This window comes from Podarcis erhardii, assembly GCF_964252035.2.
Source record: "Podarcis erhardii genome assembly, chromosome: 4".
NCBI lineage: Eukaryota > Metazoa > Chordata > Lepidosauria > Squamata > Lacertidae > Podarcis > Podarcis erhardii.
This window is the reverse complement of record NC_138508.1, coordinates 21,108,386-21,127,207: the sequence shown is the minus strand read 5'-3', so window position 1 is coordinate 21,127,207 and position 18,822 is coordinate 21,108,386. Positions and strand designations below refer to the sequence as shown.

General features: G+C 45.2%; 1 protein-coding gene across 1 annotated transcript; it reads left to right on the top strand.

The window, feature by feature from the left end:
* Window positions 1-930: 930 nt before the first annotated feature.
* Window positions 931-7,839, top strand: LOC309341196 (collagenase 3-like). Its single transcript, XM_081860724.1, has 6 exons — window positions 931-1,112; window positions 2,725-2,945; window positions 3,298-3,443; window positions 5,294-5,419; window positions 6,159-6,320; window positions 7,274-7,839. Exons 1-6 carry the CDS (start codon window positions 1,005-1,007, stop codon window positions 7,285-7,287), a joined length of 777 nt encoding a protein of 258 aa, XP_081716850.1. The 5' UTR covers window positions 931-1,004; the 3' UTR covers window positions 7,288-7,839.
* The last annotated feature ends 10,983 nt before the right edge of the window (window positions 7,840-18,822 follow it).

The window sequence follows — 18,822 nt, the reverse complement described above, 5'->3', positions numbered from 1 at the left end:
TTTGATCCCGGAATGTCCTGCTTTTCTCTATTTTCATTGGAGAAATATTGAAGGGTATGGAGTTATCTGACCCCCAAGCCAAGGAGATAAGTAACTATACAACCTCTAGAAGACATCTGAAGGCAGCCCTGTATAGGGAAGTTCTCTTAAATGTTTTATGTTCTATTGTGTTTTTATATATGTTGAAAGCCTCCCAGAGTGGCTGGGGCAACTCAGTCAGATGGGTGCCGTATAAATAGTAAAATAATAATAATAATAATAATAATAATAATAATAATAATAATAATAATAATTGAATAAGACATCCCTATTTTCATTGCAGAAATGTTGGAGGGTATGTGGCAGGTGCCCACAATCTGCACTTTCCAGAACCAAGTGAAGACATTTTTTCCCCGATGGACTTTCTCAGTTGGCTATATGGCTCTTTACCACAATTGTTTGTTTTGTTTGGTTCTAGTTTTTTAAAAATATATTTCTGATTATATTTGTGTTTTCAGCTGTTATTTTGCTGTTTTTATAGAACATTATTTTGAGATGGTTGGATGATGATGATGATGATGATGATGATGATGATGATGATGGAAGAAGAAGAAGAAGAAGAAGAAGAAGAAGAAGAAAAAGAAGAAGAAGAAGAAACAACCTCAGCTGACCATCTCTCTAGCAAAGAAATTGTCTGCAGATGGGTTTGGGGAAGTCTCCTTGTTACTCTGAGGTTTCAGCTGACAACGCAATAAAGAGGAATAAGGTAGGTTGCTTCCTATCTAAGACTGACACTTGATGAGCGGTGAGGGTTTTTCCTTTAGAGAGTTACCACTTCATGTTTCCCTTCCCCCCAAAAGAATAAAAGTATGACAAAGCCACAGACAATGTGACAACATGGCATGACTCAGTGGGGGCTACCACCAGATGTGCAATGTCTCTATATAAAGGTTCCATGTGCTGTTGGCAGACATCACAGGCTGAAGATCTTCTCCTCTGATACGGGTCCTTCAATAAGATCCACAATGAACGGCGCCCTGATCTGCATGGCACTTTTTCTGCCTTACAGCTTGGCTGTCCCAATAGCTCACGACCCTGAAGCACAGAGCGTTGAGGATATGAAGTTTGTAGAGGTATGTGACGTCAAAGCTTTTATCGGCAGTAAATAATAGCTGTCCTGCCACTATATTGTAGGGAAGGCTTTATTTTTAATCATGTATTATGTTGCTGGGAAGGATGGATGTAAATGTTTGTGGGCAGCACGTGACCTGTTGCTTCTAGGTGTACATCATCTCTTCCAACATAAAGCTGCAGCTCTCTGCTCCTTTGGGAGGAAGGGTGGGATGTAAATTCAATAAATAAATGTATAGTGGACTTTGTCACATGATCTCCCATCCAGGCACTGACCAAGGCCAGACCCACTTAATTACTTCAAGGCAGCAACAGCAGCTGCCTTCAATCCACAGTCCTAGTCTGAAATTGAGATTTGCAATGGAATTGGTTGCATCCACAAACTTTAATTGAAAAGGATGTGGTGGTCTAATTTGTCCAAACTACAGCCAACCTAGATATGACTGCGGCAGCCATGCATCTACATATGTGTGTTTATAGTGGGGGTCCGATCCTGCCATGATCATCGTCATTACATTATTCGAACAAATAGGCCATTTTTGCAGAGTTTGGACCAAAGTGGCAGGGGCAACAGAGCACAGAAGAGTTAAGCAGGGGAAGAAAGTTCAGCTCCTCTCACTGATAAGTCCCTTTTCGTGTTGAAATGGGACTTCTCTCCACCCACCTTTCACCCCGCTTTATATGCAAATGAGACAAATACATTAATCAAACATGGTGATCACAACTGAATTGCTGCAATGCTCTTAAAGGCAACCAGGAAGCTGCAGCTGGTTGCTGTACAGTATCCCAAAGTGGAGCCATGTAACACCCAGCAGTGGCTGATGCCCATTAGGGCTGGTAAGGCACAAGACCAACAGTGGGGGGAGCCAGAGCCAATGGCAGGCAGAGCAGCCCCACAGCTGGTTGTAAATAAGGAGGCAGAAGATTGACCAAGGGCAGCCTGGGGATTGGTGGGGCAGCTCTCCATTTGCCTTAATGGGACAGCATCCTTCTGATAATACCAGTTGCCTTTATGCTACTGGACCTGATCTGAGGGTGTTACTCTGGTCTACAAAACCCCTGAATGTCATGGACCCAAATATTTGGTGGAGCCCCGTATCTCCTTGAATGCTCAGGCTTAAGATCAGTGGCGAAGGGCATTCTGGTGGTACCAGTGATGGGCACTGCCTGTTACAAGGTGATGCGAGGCTGTCCCAATGGCGGGATGCCATCCAATTGGAAGTACCATTGGTCTCCTTTAGTATCATATTTCCATCACCGTTCGAAAGGTGCAGAGTTTATTGAGATGATTGGTGGAGGCCACTACACAATGTGCTTTATAAAACTGCACCGTATTTATGTTCTTATTGTAGGTAGGATTTTATGTGTTGGTGTGCATATCATCCTGGGTTAGAGGACCTTCCAGAGAGGGTGCAAAGGGAGGGAGATTGCCAAAAGAAATCACTTCCCACACCGTTCTGCCAATGAAAACCTTTCATTTTCCTGGAGGAAAGGAAACAACTCAAATGTCTGGCCCAGGTGCCTCCACCACACCATCAGTAAAATGTCATTTGCAAGGTGCAATAAATGCATGATGAAGGGCTCTTAATTTGGCTTTCTTGCTTCGTGGTACAGGCTTATCTCGATAAGTACTTCCCATCATCATCATCACATCTTAAAAGTGGCGGTCAAAGCATAGAGGAAAAGCTCAGACAAATGCAGAGTTTCTTTCATTTGACTGTCACTGGGAAAATGAACCAAGAAACGATGGCGACAATGGAGCAACCTCGGTGTGGAGTCTCAGATATCTCAGAAAAATCTGCAGTAAGATGGGGAAAGACATTGCTGACGTACAGGTTAGCCCTGCTAAAGTCTCCTCTCTCTTTCTCTCCCTTTGAAATATCATGTTAAGTTGTGGGTGAACATATCAGACGACACAGCAATTCTTCAAACAGCTCTTGTTTATTCACAGGCCAGGACAGAACTGAACTGAAGGGCTCAGTCAGCCTGCTTATATAGAGCTCCAGTACAACGTTACTGTAACAACTTTCTAAAACTATCCAATCACTGAACGTCACTTTCGATCCCTTATTTGCATAACTATCTACAGTATCCCCCTGCTGTCCCAGGGTGAGAACTTCAGTACATAACATATCAGAAGTGACATTTCCTGGATACTAATATTTTGGTTTTCCCTGTTGCTCAAAGGATTAATAACTACACCCCAGATATGCCGAAGTCCAAGGTGGAAGAGGCAATAGCAAAGGCATTCAAGGTGTGGAGTGATGTGACCCCATTGCAGTTCAGGAGAACTTCCAGACCTGCTGATATTGAAATCTGGTTTGCGATTGGTGGTAAGGGATGTTTATATTTATGAACTACCCAAATAAAACATGAACATTATTTTTTTTTTAACACATAGAGTGAGTGGGGCCTTTTCTGGAGCATTACTCGGCAACAGTCATCAAAAAATTGTCTCTGAGTTAACCATGGGGGGGGGGGGGAGATGCTTTCACTGATCAAATTCTAAGTAGCCTTCTTTGTCCATAAACAGGGGCAAATATGTTTTGCAATGGTGCTCCCTGCCTCTGCTAGAGCAAACATTTTAGAAATTCTTGCTGTACCATTCAGACCTGAACTGATTGTTTCAGCCTGAGGCATGGTCAAGTCGGCCCTATTTTTAACATTAGTGGTGTCCAGAACCTGTCAGTCCTTATGAAAAAAAATTAAGCCCTGACTAGCTCAGTTAAGAGGGACGTGGGTGGCGCTGTGGTCTAAACCACTGAGCCTAGGACTTGCCGATCAGAAGGTCGGCAGTTCGAATCCCCACGACAGGGTGAGCTCCCGTTGCACGGTCCCAGCTCCTGCCAACCTAGCAGTTCGAAAGCACGTCAAAGTGCAAGTAGATAACTTTAGCTCAGTTAGAGATAGTATAAAAGGTAAAGGGACCCCTGACCATTAGGTCCAGTCGTGGCTGACTCTGGGGTTGCGATGCTCATCTCACTTTATTGGCCGAGGGAGCTGGCGTACAGCTTCTGGGTCATGTGGCCAGCATGACTAAGCTGCTTCTGGCGAACCAGAGCAGCGCACGGAAACGCCGTTTACCTTCCTGCCAGAGTGGTACCTATTTATCTACTTGCACTTTGACATGCTTTCGAACTGCTAGGTGGGCAGGAGCAGGGACCAAGCAATGGGAGCTCACTCCGTTGCGGGGATTCGAACCACCGACCTTCTGATTGGCAAGACCTAGGCTCTGTGATTTAACCACAGCGCCACCCGCGTCCCAACAGAGACAGTATAGTTCTGTTTAAAAAGGAAGTGGGTCGGTGAGGGGCAAAATATATATATCCCAAAACCGCCACCCCAAAAAGCAACTACCACCACCTAGACCTGTGACCGTCCCAATGTTGTGGGACCCCAACACCCATCCAGCAGCAGTATCAGTGATCAGGGATGGCAGCAATTGCTTTCCAATGACATCTGGAGGACACGTTGACTTCTCCCCAGTCTAGTCCTGTCACTCCCTTTACTCAGGCGTTCCTAATTCTTTAGAAACATGAGTTGTGGAAGTAAAATGAACAGTGCATTTCATCCGAAGGTTTAATTGCTGCCGCCACTGCTGCCACTGATATGGAGAGCCTGCAGACAGCCTTTTTCATGTGCGCTCATGATGATATGTGCTCATGATGCTATTGGTGTGGTCACACCTGAATCTGCTTTCAAGACTGTTTGTACCTGAAAAAGTTTTGGGTTAGTCATGCCGCTTTCTTTCCTGCTATGGCATACTCTATAAATTCCTTTTCATACTACAAATATTTGGTTCTGCTTTTGTTGTGCTAGAGCCCCTCTGAACAACCATAATGTGCTATGGCAGCATCTCAGGTCCTCCTAGTGGTGCAGCAATAAAACTGCTAGCATATTTGCAAAGCTAAGCAGGGTCCAGTATAGATTCAACTAATAAAGCTGAATGAATCCACCACAGATGCCTCGTTATTGAGACAAGAACTTGCTGCAGAATATACCTACAATGAAATACCAATCAGGGGTGGAACCATATGGTGTCCATACATGGCCATTTGGAGAGCCAAATAGCCGTGGAGTGATTGGGGCTACACAAGCAGGCGGAAAATGTCAGTGTATTGTGACTGCTAACCTAACTGCAAGTTTTGCGCTGACAGTATCTGTTACTTCCTTTCAAATGCAGCCCATGGCGACGGTTCTCCTTTTGATGGAAGAGGAGGGACGTTGGCTCATGCCTATTTTCCTGGACAAGGTATAGGGGGAGATGCTCATTTTGATGACAGCGAGCGCTTTTCGGAATTCAACAGAGGTAAGCAACTTCCTGCTGAGCGTTTCTGTTGGTTGGTTGGTTTCATTTCTGTTCCGTCTTTCCCAACCCCCAGTGTAACAAGGCAGCTTGAAAGCATAAGCAACAATCAAATCGTTATAAAATAGACCTTATGGAGATAAAAGCACAGCAGTGACAAAATATTAGGCGAAGCAACAAAAGTCAGTTGAGAAAAGTGGTAACCTGAAAATGCCTGCTGGAATAATACCATTTCCCCTGCTTGTCCAAAAGTGAGCAGTGCTGGGGTCAGGCACCCGCCTCTAGGGAGGGTGTTCCAAGTTCTAGGTGCCCTCAAGAAAAAGAACCCCCAGGATGATTCAGAAAACCAATATTTGTGAATTCTGATATGAGGATCAGAACCAACAACTCAATCCTAGTCATAGCTACCCCAGAAGTAAGTTCCATTGAATTGAATGGGGCTCCCTCCTGGTTGGCCACCGTGAAAACAGGATACTGGACTAAATGAGCTTTTGAGTTGATCCAGCAGGTTATTATTATGTCCCTATGACAGTTTTCTATGTGCAGTATTTTCATTTTTCAACATGTGCCATGGAGAATGTGTCCGTGGGCTGGAGGTGGACACATGCCACCATATATCCCCTTGGAATATGTACTCAACATATTCTGTGTCCGTGGGCTGTAGGTGGACACATGCCACCATATATCCCCTTGGAATATGTACTCAACACTCACCTTCCGTTTTTCTTCTTCTATCTTTTAGAAATCAACCTATTCCTTGTTGCTGCACATGAATTTGGCCATTCCTTGGGACTGAGCCATTCGAATGTCCGTGGGTCTTTGATGTTCCCTTCCTATTCCTTTGTGAACCCAAATAACTTCAATCTCCCAAACAACGACAGGCAAAGGATTCAGAGATTATACGGTAAGTTCCCTGTGAATAATCTTGTTTCCCACAATTAATTCCATATTAATCGGACTCCCCTCCCAACCTTATAACCTCAAGCTAATTTCAGTGGCTCCCATCAAGCAAAGGAGATCTATGCAAAGCTGTAAGAATATGTTAGAATACGGATCTTCTTTTTGGCCCATGGAAATTGACCATCATCTAACTTTCCATTGTTACATATAGTGCCCACCATGCAATAATGTATTGGCTAGGGAGCATGACTGGCTTGCACATTATCACTGGAAGAGGCACTAATCCCACTTGCTCATGTTGGACCATTTAGTCTCCACCCCCATCGTTCAGCGCCGAGGGACTTCTGGCGGTTCCCTCACTGCGAGAAGTGAGGTTACAGGGAACCAGGCAGAGGGCCTTCTCAGTAGTGGCGCCCGCCCTGGGGAACGCCCTCCCACCAGATGTCAAAGAAATAAACAACTACCTGACTTTTAGAAAGCATCTGAAGGCAGCCCTGTTTAGGGAAGTTTTTAATGTTTGAGGTTTTATTGTGTTTTTAATATTCTGTTGGGAGCCACCCAGAATATTAATAAAATTAATTTATTTATTACTAATAATGGAAATATTAGTAGTAGTAGTAGTAGTAGTAGTATTAGTAGTAGTATACTTAGTGGTACCACACACCACAAAACTGAATACAGAGTAAAAGTGAATTTTTTCATACTGCGTACAGAAGTCTTATGACTGTGTCCACAAGACTTGAAACCAAACATAAAATATTGTAAGGCTGCAATCCTATACATCTATACAGCCCCATTGATATGTATGATAAATAAGGGTGGAAACCTATATTTCCTTACTGAGCAAATTTTGTCTGAAGATACTTGTGTAGATATTGGTAGTATTTCCTCGGATATTTTAACTTAATTGCATAATTTATTTATTGTCTCTTAAATTTCCTTATTTTTCTCCTTCAGGACTGCCAAAGTGAAACCCTCAAAGCATCACGGATAAAATTCATCTTGTATCTTTAAACATCTTTGGCAACCCTAACAAGAAGTAGCACTACGGCCAACTTAGAGACATTTATGTTTACGATATATTCACAAATAGGGGAATTTCTTCACTCTAGTCTCTATTCCCCTTTTCCAAGGCTTCCCTTTACAAGGGAGAAAAAGTCCTAAAATCTGCAATACTTAATTAAGTGATGAAGCTTTGAACTTTCATTTTCTGTCTGGTTATTTATCTATGTATTCACTTGCAAAGGAAGACTCCGGGTTATGTTCTGGTTGCTTGTCCTGATATCATTGTGTTACCTTTTGCAAAGAAAACATTGTGTTGTGTGTCTCAGGCCTGATCAACTTTGACACACACAGCAAGGCTGTTTTTTTTAAAGTTCTCTGTTCAGTTCCACCCACAAACTGGGTTGTAACAGACAAACCAATTACGTGTTTCAACACCATGAACTATTTCCACCTTGTTTAGTTCACATTTGTTTTAGGGCAGGAAAGCCCTTTTTAATAATAAAGCAAAATATCTTAAATTTGTGCTATTTATTTACATAATATTTTTTGCGGAAATTTCTATCTCACTATTCAAGCACGTTTGTGGCACAGCTTACAAAACAGAACTAAAGCAGAGGGCCAGGATTCCTTCTGGAGAACCTTCCAAGGGCCACATTCTAGTGGTGGGCAGGGCCCGAGCTAACAGTGGGCGGAGCAATGAATGTAGTCTTTATTGGGCTAGTTTCATCACACTTTATCCTCCATAAGCAAGAGGCATTGTCGGAGTTTAAGGACATATTCCAGTTATGTAAAACCATTTGGCCTAATGAGGAGCAAAGACTGGAGAGAGTTTCACAGGCCAGACAGAGAGGCCTGGAGACCCACATTCTGCCATCTGGCCAGTGGTTGCCCAGCCACTGTGAAGGCCCTTTACCAATAATAACTTCCAACACCTTCAAAGATGGAGGGACTCAAAGAAGGAGCTCTGCTGAAAACCTTAGTGGTTTTTGCTGCCTGTCAGGGACTGGGCAGAGGAGGAATGATGGAGACCGCCTCTCCATCCTGACCCTTCCAGGGAGGAGGAAGAGGAAGACAGTATAGATTTACAACAGTGGTTTAAGGGAGGTCGCAGCTCAGAGGCAGATGAGGGGGAAAGTTGGGAAATCATGGGAGAGCCAGAGCAACACCTGGCTGACACATTGTCATTAGAAGGTATTCTAGCCCCTCCATCTCCCAGAACCCGGCGAGCCTTAAAAGTAGGAGGGCAAAGAGCTCAAAGACAGAGGGCACTTAGTAGCACCCGTAGAAGTGACGAATGAGGAAGTGGAAGAGATGGGGGGTGGAGATTCACTTGGGACAATGCCATTATCCAAGAGGATGGGTTCTATAGCCTCTCTCTGTAAAGATTGAAATAAAAAAAGGACTGTAAAAAACTTTTCCTTGTCTTTATACAGTGGACGCTCGGGTTGCGAACGTGATCCGTGTGGGATGCACGTTTGCAACCCGCAGCATTTACAACCCACGTCTGCGTGTCTGCACATGCGCAGGTTGTGATTTGGCCTTCTGCGCAAGCAGAAAACGCGATTTAGCACTTTTGCACATGCGCAAAATGCGATTTAGCACTTCAGCGCATGCACGACCACTGAAACCCTGAAGTAACCCGTTCCGGTACTTCCGGGTTTCCGCGGTCCGCAACCCGAAAAAACACAACTGAAGCGGCTGTAACCTGAGGTATGACTGTACTTTCCTGGGCAACCAGCCAAGGGACACTAACAGCATCCTGACACTGCCTGGACTGATGGGCAAGAAGATGCACACCCCATTCCACCCTGAACTGGCAGATTGAATGTGACTGATATTGCGACAATGACCTCCACTGTGCTTGAAAATAGCAGGCTAACTTGAGAGTGCAGGTCAGGCTACCATGTTCCATCCACACATCGACAAACACCTATTGGTAGGGCCGGTCCAATGTCAGGACTAGGCTGTGGGCACCACTCTGTGGGAGAAACCAGTAGTCAGAACCAAGGACACAGGAACACAACTGCAACTCAGGAAGTCCTTTATACTCCTTCCTGCCAAGAATGAGCCAATGGCCACTCTGGGTGGGTGGAGTCAACCCATGGCCTGGAGGTACATCACCAAATAGTTTAATAGTTCACAACAGGGGCAGCCTGTCCTGTTTTGCCACCTGAGGCAAAATGGGAATGGCCATCTCCTGCCCACCAACACCACCTCTGCTGCTGGGGCGCACCACGAAGCATGTGCCAGAACTGTCAGTATATGAGAACATCGCAGCTGCAGACAGCCAGCTTGTTGACATCACATGATGAGGCTATCTGTGGGAAAGAATTTCCCTGGAAATTCACAGGCTTCTCAGAGCTCTGTGAAGAGTGTAATTTGAAACCTTCCATTTGCGTATGTACAGGAAGTTTGTCAGACTTGCTAGAAGAACTGAACTGAACGGACATGTTTTTTTCTAGTGCTGTAGTCAGAAATAAAATAATGTAAACAGACGTTTCTGACTGTCTCCTTTCCCTGCTAGGGAAGAAGCAGGAGGAGGGGGTGTGCATTTACCCACGCTGGGAAAATGTCGCGTATCAAAATCTCCCTGGTCTGTCTCCGAGAGCAGTGAGGGGGCTTGTAAACCAACAAGAACGCCTCCCTCTTGCCGAGAGTGGCCAAAGTGATGAAGCAGCCAGATCTCCGCCTCTTGAACTTCCACTGCCTGAGGCAGGTGCTTCACACTGCCTCATGGGTGGGCAGGCTCTGGTTCACAACATGGGGCCACCGCACACAGATCTAACTCTCCTGACTTGTGTACAGGCAAATGTAGAGAAAGGCACTTCTCCAAGTATCCTGGTCCCAAGCCATTAAGTTTGAATTTGAAATGGGCCAAGAAAATGATGCGAAAACTCAACATTCAGATGAGGCTTCTTCCTCTCAGGTGTGCAAAGCACATATGGCTGGCTTGTCTAAGAGACAAGTGTAGGATTCTGCCTTCACTGGCAAAAGAGTGTGCCTCGGAATAACATTTGCTGAGGAACAACAGTGGGAAATTGCTGTGATGCTCATACCCCGCTTGTTATGTACTAAGCTTGGAACCTAGAACAATAGGCAGGTAGGGTCCTAGAATGCAACAACTGATTGGCTTGCAGGAGAAGACCAATCAGGCTCCAGGAGGAAGTTAATCAGCCTATTAGGCTGGTAGGATCGTAGAATGCAACAACTGGTTGGCCTGCAGGAAAAGACCAATCAGGCTCCAGGAGGGAAGCAGAATCAGCCAATCAGATGGGACTCATTGTGTAAATAATGTATATAAAAGCCTGAGGTTTGGGGGGCAATTAAATCAGTGTTTTACAAGCTGCAATCAAGAGCATGAAATCACTACAAGACTCAGAGTATATTTCACCGCATGAGGGCTTCGTATGGGTATATGGTTGGCCAATTTGAGAACAGGATGCTGGACTTAATAGGCCTTGATTCTAATCCAATAGAACTCCTCTTAGGCTCTGAATTTCATCATATTACACTTGTGCATTGTCAAATGTTGCCATATACCTTGGCAAATGTTAACCAAACTGAGGGACATCCCTTGAGTCCAGACATCGGATTAAATACATAAGAGGTCAAAGAAGATGTTAATGTTTCATTTTATGCCTTATATTTTCCAATGGTTCTAAAGTCATAAGGGTTCATGTGGTTCCTGCTGCTTTTTTGGAAAAACAAAACCCTCAGATGCAATGAAATTAATGAGATGTTACTGCATTCTGATCCTAAAGTCACCCAGGGAATATTTCTATCCATGCAAGAAAATCTCAACGTACCTACATCTCTAGTTCACTGTTTATTACTATCGAAAGACAGATTACACAACGGCTACTAATACTTCCAGCCTCAAAGGCAACATGCGGCTGCTGGGAATGACCAATAGGGACAGTGCTTGTTGCACGTGGGTACTGCTTGTGAACTTTCCATTAGATTAGGGTATCTAGTTGGCCAATGGACTAAATGGCCAGAACCTTTGGCTTGAGCCAGCAGAGATCTTCCTGTCTTCTTATATAACCGCGTGCCGTAACTGTTATGTACTGAAGTTCTCACCCTGGGCCAGCAGGGGGATACTGTAGATAGTTATGCAAATGAAGGATCGAAAGTGACGTTCAGTGATTGGATAGTTTGTATGCAAATGAAGGATCGAAAGTGACGTTCAGTGATTGGATAGTTTTAGAAAATGGCAACAGTTACATTGTTCTGGAGCTCTATATAAGCAGGTTGACTGAGTTCCTCAGTTCAGTTCTGTGATGGCTTACAAATAAAGAGCTGCTTTGGAAGAATCGCTGTGTTGTCTGCTATGTCTACCCACTATTAAACAGTAACGTTGTGCAATGTCCAGAGAGAAGGGGTCATCTGAGAGCCAGCCAAGACCAAGAACAAACATCTTCTTTCCTTCAGGCAAGGCACCACAACTTCCTGGATAAACCTCAAAGCCTTATGTTTGCTTGCAGGCAGAACAATGGGCAGCCACCAAGATCTGTTGTGAAGCATTAAGCATGAAATAAGAGTGTGGATCATTTTCATCTGAGATCAAGGAAATGTGCTAATGCCTAGTTAATGCAAGAGCAAATATGGTGGATACAGACTGTGCTGGTTATAAACAGGAAGGGCAAGGCAGGAACCATTATTATTATTATTATTATTTCTGATTCATCAGTATTTACACAGGGCATCCCACTAGAGGCTAGGCCTCAGAGTCCAGGGCAGTATAGCCTAGGGCCTCCCCCAAAATCATAGAATTCTAGAGTTGGAAGGGACTACGAGGGTCATCTAGTCCAACCCTCTGCAATGCTGGAGTCTTTTTGCCCAGTGTGGGACATGACCCTTGAGATTAAGAGGCTCATGCTCTGCCGACTGAGCTATCCTGAATGACCATCCAGAGAGTAGCAAATGATGGGGGAAGCAACAAAGAGGTCAGAAATCATCACCAGAGTCAGCCTGGGCATGCCAGCACCCAGGTACACCGATGCTGGTTGCTGCAACATCCTTCTTTTCTTCTTTTAAAAACAAGTCTTATGGACAGGTGGCAGCCAGCTAGGTGTGTTCGTAGTTGCAGGTGCTCAATTTATTATCTTCACTTAGATCATTTTCTACCAGAAGGTGGTGCTTTATCTCAAATCAATGTGGGCAATAGAAGCACAATCAATTTTCGGGTCAAGATGGTGCCGTGATTTAAGCAACAGTGGCTCATGGTTGGAGATGGGGCAGAAGAAGAGCCGGTGGTGTTCTCCTGATAGGTAGCAGTGAGGAAAGGCCTGTTTTGGTGGCACCAGTCCAGAATTCTCCTAACCTTGCTGCCTTGCCCCATCTGTGTCCTGGTAAGCACATTGTGACCAGGAGAAGGATGCCACCGGCCCCTATCTCTCCTTACAAATCACACCGCTAATAAAATGCACATGGTCCTCTAAGACCATTAAGTCAAGGACCTAACTCAGGGGTTGGCAAACTACGGTCCGCGGGCCGGATCTGGCCCAATTGCCCTCAGGATCGGCCCACGGACAGTCTGTGGATTGTGTGGATTCTGTTCATTAATTCCCCCCCCCCCCGTTATTTTTTCCCCCTGAACCGCCATTTTTGGGGAGCGCCATTTTCCTCACCTCTCCTTCTCACACCACCACAGCACCTCCTCCCTCCTTCTTCCTCTTGGCTTTTCCCTGCCCTTCTCCCCACCCTGCGTAGAGGAGGAAGGGGGCTGGGCTGAGCTGGCTGAGCGCCATTTTGGGCAGCGCCTCTCCGGAGCCAGCCAGCCCTTTTGGGCCGCTCCTCCCACCGCCGCCACCAGCCTCTGCCACTCACAAGGGCAGGCACAGGAGCCGCAGTTGGCAGAGCACAGCGCAGCACCTCTCCGAAAGGGTTGGCTGGCTCCAGACAGGCATTGCACTGAGCTCTGCCAACCGCGGCTTCTGTGCCTGCCCTTGTGAGCGGCAGAGGATGGCAGCGGTGGCGGCGGCAGAGGGATAAATTTTATAATTTATGACTGTTTTAGAATCTATGATAATTTAGAATTTAAATATATTTTCACGTAATATCTGATACTTCCAGCTGATGAAGGTGAATACATTGAAACAGGGCCCTGTCCTGGTTTCTGATCCATAACTGACTTGTGACCTGCTCAGTGAATCTGACTATTGAATCTGACGTTGAATCTGACTATGGACTAACATGAACTTGTCTCTACTCATAAGCTCTTATCTATAATTCTGTAACAAATTGTTGTGTTATACATATCTTTATGAGTTTGAGTTTGTAATCTCTATTTGAGTTTCTAATCCTTGTCAGAATACATACTTTTGAATGGATCAGCTTCTGTTAAAACTGACTATTGATTAGCAAGTAGGGACCACTCCCACTATTGAAACTTACATTGCGTGGACAGGCGGAGTCCCCAGATCCCGAGTGGTCCCCCCCGTCATGTGGAATAACGACTCTAGACAACGTGCTATGGGATTAAATTGGCCACAACTTTATTAAATTTCAAATGTGGGTAGACCTTGGCTCAGGCATTGGGCGTTCTCCCTCCCTAGTCCCCAGCCGGGGACCTAGGGAGCATCAGGGTTATCCAGTGTGGGGGGGGGGATGGGCCGGCTCTGGAGAACATATGTTCAAGCAGAGATAGCCGCCCCCGTTACGCCGCCGCAGGGGAGAGCAATGACGACCTTTTGGCGTACGGCCAAAGCCTCCCTTCCAAAACCCCTTTAACGGGGAACCCTGGTATCGCCGCCGCAAAGAGGAAGATGGACTAAAGGATTCCGCCCAAGGCCTGATACCGCCAAAGTTGTGACGTTTTGCTACGGGAAAAGCGAAACCTGCCAATGCAGGGAAATTCCTTTCCGGCCCTTTAACAGCGACCTTATCGTAGCAGCGCCCGCATACCTGTGGAGAGAGGTTAACCTGTAAAACCTATGAAGAAAAGTTAACCTGCCAAAGAAGACATTAACTGCGGGTGGGTAGGGTGGGAGAAGCTCTGGAGCCAAGTGAGGATTACCAATTAAGATCCACCCTCTATTGTGTGGGCAGGTAATCCCTCCCCCTACCTGGCCTGGTTTCCCTGGCAACACTTCCCCCAGGTCGGATTGGACAACTCACTGGGGTAGGCGGGGACCTCCAGGTATCCCACCTGGGGGAAGGCAAAGCCTATGTTGATGGGGCCACTCCAGATCCAGGGCTGTGCGCGTCCACGCAAAGGGCGCCCCCTGTTTTTTAAGTGGGGAGCGGTCATTGGCCTGAGTTCTTGGTAATAACAAGAACTCCAACTTATTTAACAAAAACAAGGGCAGGCACATGAGCCGTGGTTGGCAGAGCACAGCACAGCACCTCTCCAGAGCCAGCCCGCCCTTGCGCTGGCAGCACCATAGGTAGGCAGGGGGAGGGGAGGGGCTGGAGGAGCAAGGAGGGAGAGAGAAGCTGCCTCTGCCATGTGCGCAGTCGCGTGCAGTCTGGCCCACCACAAGGTCCGGGGGATGGTGAACCAGCTCCCTCCAAAAAAAGTTTGCTGATGATGGACTATATGGAACTGGCGGAAATGACTGGCAGAATCCGAGACCAAGGTGAAGAGTTGGTGGAAGAAGATTGGGGAAAAAAATAAAGTTTATCTACAGAAACATTGCGAAATTAAGGAATGTTAGAAGGTTGTTGGAATGAAGTAATGTGGTTTTAGCAGAAATGATATAAAGGATTAAGTAAAAATGGATTTGTTAATTGGTGAAAGACGAGAATTACAGTATATTAAGATAAATTATTAGGATAAAAACAAAGCTGGAAAGGATTTGCTGAAACATCTAATTGAACTAGAATACAAAAAAGGGAGGTGTGAGGAGGTCAAGTAAATAAGCAAAGGAAAGAAAGTTATGTAAAGGTTTGATCTGTTCTTTTTTTTTAATTGTTTGTATTTTTTCTGTCTTTTTAATTTTTCTTCTTCTGTTTTTTACTTTTTCTCTTTGTAATCTTTAAAATTTGAATAAATACTATTTTAAAAAAAAAAGTTTACTGACCCCTGATCTAACTGGACCACTGTGTGATTTAAGAACATAAGGAGAGTCTCTGCTGGATTACTCTGCAGTTTCCTGTAACTGGTATTGAGAAGCACTGCAGCCTCTGACCCTGGAGGCAAAAGATAGCCATCATAGCAAGTGGTCTTCAATTGCCCTCTCCTCCAATAATTTGCCTAAGCCTCTAACAATGCTCTGCATGGAGGAATACTTTTTAAAAATCTGTCCTGAGTCTTCCAACAATCAGCTTAGTTGGATGTCCACAAGGTCTAGTGTTATGGGAGAGTGAGAAAACATTTCTCTATCCACTTTCTCCAAGACCTGCATGGCTTTATAAACTTCTGTCATGTCACCTCTTACTCGGCTTTTTCTCTAAACTGAAAAGTCCCGAGTGCTACAGGCTCCCCGCAATCGGAATGTTGTTCCATCCCCTTGGATCATTTTGGTTAACCCTTTTCTAAATCTTTTCCATCTCTACAATATCCTTTCCGACGTGAGGCAACCAGAACTGTGAACTGTTTCTGGTAACATCTGTTCTGTGAGGTGAGAAGGTGCTAGCCATCTTAAAGAGAGGTTTTCCAGAATGCTCACCAAAATGCTGTTCCCCAGGCCTAGACACAGAGGTAACTGACATGGGGCCCTTCAGATTTTGTTAGACTACAACACCTCATGCTTTCTTAGCTAATTTTAGTAGCCATCTTGTTCTCTCATGCTTCTCCTAATATTTGAAATGCCTTTTAGTTTCCCACTGTGCTGGTTCTCTCTCTCTCTCTCTCTCTCTCTCTCTTTCTCTCTCTGTGTGTATATGTGAGTGAGTTATTTTAGGGTTGCCAAACATCCGGAATTTCCCAGACATAGCCAGGATTCAGCCATTGGAAACAACGTCCGGGGAAAATCCAGACATATGGCAACCCATGTCCCATGTTGGAAGTGTAGATTTTGGCAAATTTCATTTTAAGAAAAGCTCAAAAACTTCTTCCTTTTGATAATTCCCGTAAAAAAAAAGCTCAACAACTTGTGTCTGGATCTTCACTTTTTGAAATATGGCAACCCTGGCTATTTGCTTAGTAGGCTTATTGTTCTTTTTATAGCATTTTAATGCTGTACTAATGCCTCTAGGCCATTTAGAAAAAGGCACAATATAAATGAATGAAGGAATGAAGGAATGAATATTCACTCCATATTTAACTCAGCTGTTTACCTGTGATCACTTGTTTCCCGGAGTGAACTGCATACTCCTACAACCATCCTAAGATGAAAACCTACACATTCCTGCCTACTCTCATTCCTACACAGAAGCGTTCTTTGTAAATCAGACTTGTTGTTTCTAAAGTCATCATGAGCACATCACTGCTTAGAATGAAATGCCAGAATAATTAGTCATTGTGGTATTTTTAAACAAATTAATTAAAAGATCAATTTCTTTGCATTGTTGAAAGGTATTCCACAGCATACAAATCAATGGATGAAACAATGCAACTGTTAATAATTTAAAGTTTAAGCATGAACATTTAACTTTCCCAAAACAAATAAAGCTGAAGGGCACATTGTTGTTCTTTTTGAAGTAACTTAATCCCCAGCACTTCCTTGTGAGGAAAGGATTTTCCAAGTCTCATTCAGACGGTAGGTAATTAAAACAGTCTGGTTCCCACAAGATGGTTCACAGATTGTTTAGACACCAGATACAGACACTCACCATTTGGCTTTATCTAAATTATGAGCTTACCTTGAGTCAGAATGCCACCGAAGCTGACCAAACGAAACCCTGAAATGTCTAATCTCTAGCACTTGCCTACAACTCTTTAAGGCCTGTAGTCCACCACTGAGACTAGGGAAACGGCAACATTGGAACAACTTATAGTGGGGTCCATGGCCCCAGAAAATTCTAAATGCTTAAGAGCCCTTGAAATCAAGGGGATAAGTTAAGTCTCTGCTAAATTAAGCCTCATTATGCTCTCCATAATTCTTTTTCTTTCCCTTTTTTAAAAAATAAAAATGGCGGCTGTGGCACTGGTGCATTCCACCATTCACAACCACCAGCTGAAGGTAAATCGTCTACGTGGAAAATATTAGGAAATCAGTAGCATCTGTGTTTAATTTCCAGAAAGACAAATGATGAAGATAGAGACAAACCATTGACCCCTCTAATGTAGAATTAAGAACATGAGAAGAGCTCTCTCTGTCTTTTTCTGTTCCACAGGTATCGTAAGAAGTACTGGAAGGCACATAGTAAAGGTAAAGGTACCCCTGCCCGTACGGACCAGTCTTGACAGACTCTGGGGTTGGTGCGCCCATCTCACTCAAGAGGCCGGGGGCCAGCGCTGTCCGGACACACTTCCGGGTCACGTGGCCAGCGTGACAAGCTGCATCTGGTGAGCCAGCGCAGCACACGGAAACGCCGTTTACCTTCCCGCCAGTAAGCGGTCCCTATTTATCTACTTGCACCGGGGGGTGCTTTCGAACTGCTAGGTTGGCAGGCGCTGGGACCGAGCAGCGGGAGCGCACCCCGCCGCGGGGATTCGAACCGCCGACCTTTCGATCGGCAAGCCCTAGGCGCTGAGGCTTTTACCCACAGCGCCACCCGCGTCCCTAAAGGAAGGCACATAGACACCTGCAGATCCCTGTCCTAAGGCATCCACTCGGTCTTTGAAGAAATCATGATGCTAGATCAATCTTTGATCTGATCTAGTAGGGATCTTCTGAGGTTCTTATGTGCTTTAGGTCCAGTGCTTTTGGGTCCCTCTCAAAGAATATTTAAAGGGGGTGTTGTGGAAAAGTAATAGTAAGAAGAAGCTGAAGCCATTTTCATGGTGAGTGTGTCCCAGATACAAAGGCAGCAATAAGAATGCAAGCATCCAATTTAATTGTGAGCACTGCATGGAAAGTGCAATGGATAGTGGCACCACTCTTATGGAAAACTAATAGAAAATTTTTGGCCAAAGAAAGAGGAGGTAGCACAACTCAAGGGACACCCCCCTCATTGGCACTAAAGCTGACATATACTGTACAGTAAGGATACCAGTGGTTGCTAGCCAGGAGGGCTCCACTCACAGAGGCAATAGGCCTCTGAAAACCACAGGAGGAGGGAGTACAGTGGTACCTCAGGTTACAGACACTTCAGGTTACAGACTCTGCTAACCCAGAAATAGTACCTCGGGTTAAGAACTTTGCTTCAGGATGAGAACAGAAAATGCACAGTGGCGGCGTGGCAGCAGCAGGAGGTGCCATTAGCTAAAGTGGTACTTCAGGTTAAGAACAGTTTCAGGTTAAGAACGGACCCCCAGAACGAATTAAGTTCTTAACCCAAGGTACCACTATATACCTGAAGGAGCGTCTTCACCCCCATCATTTTGCCTGGACACTGAGGTCCAGCGCCGAGGGCCTTCTGGCGGTTCCCTCACTGCGAGAGATCAGGTTACAGGGAACCAGGCAGAGGGCCTTCTCAGTAGTGGCGCCCGCCCTGTGGAACGCCCTCCCTTC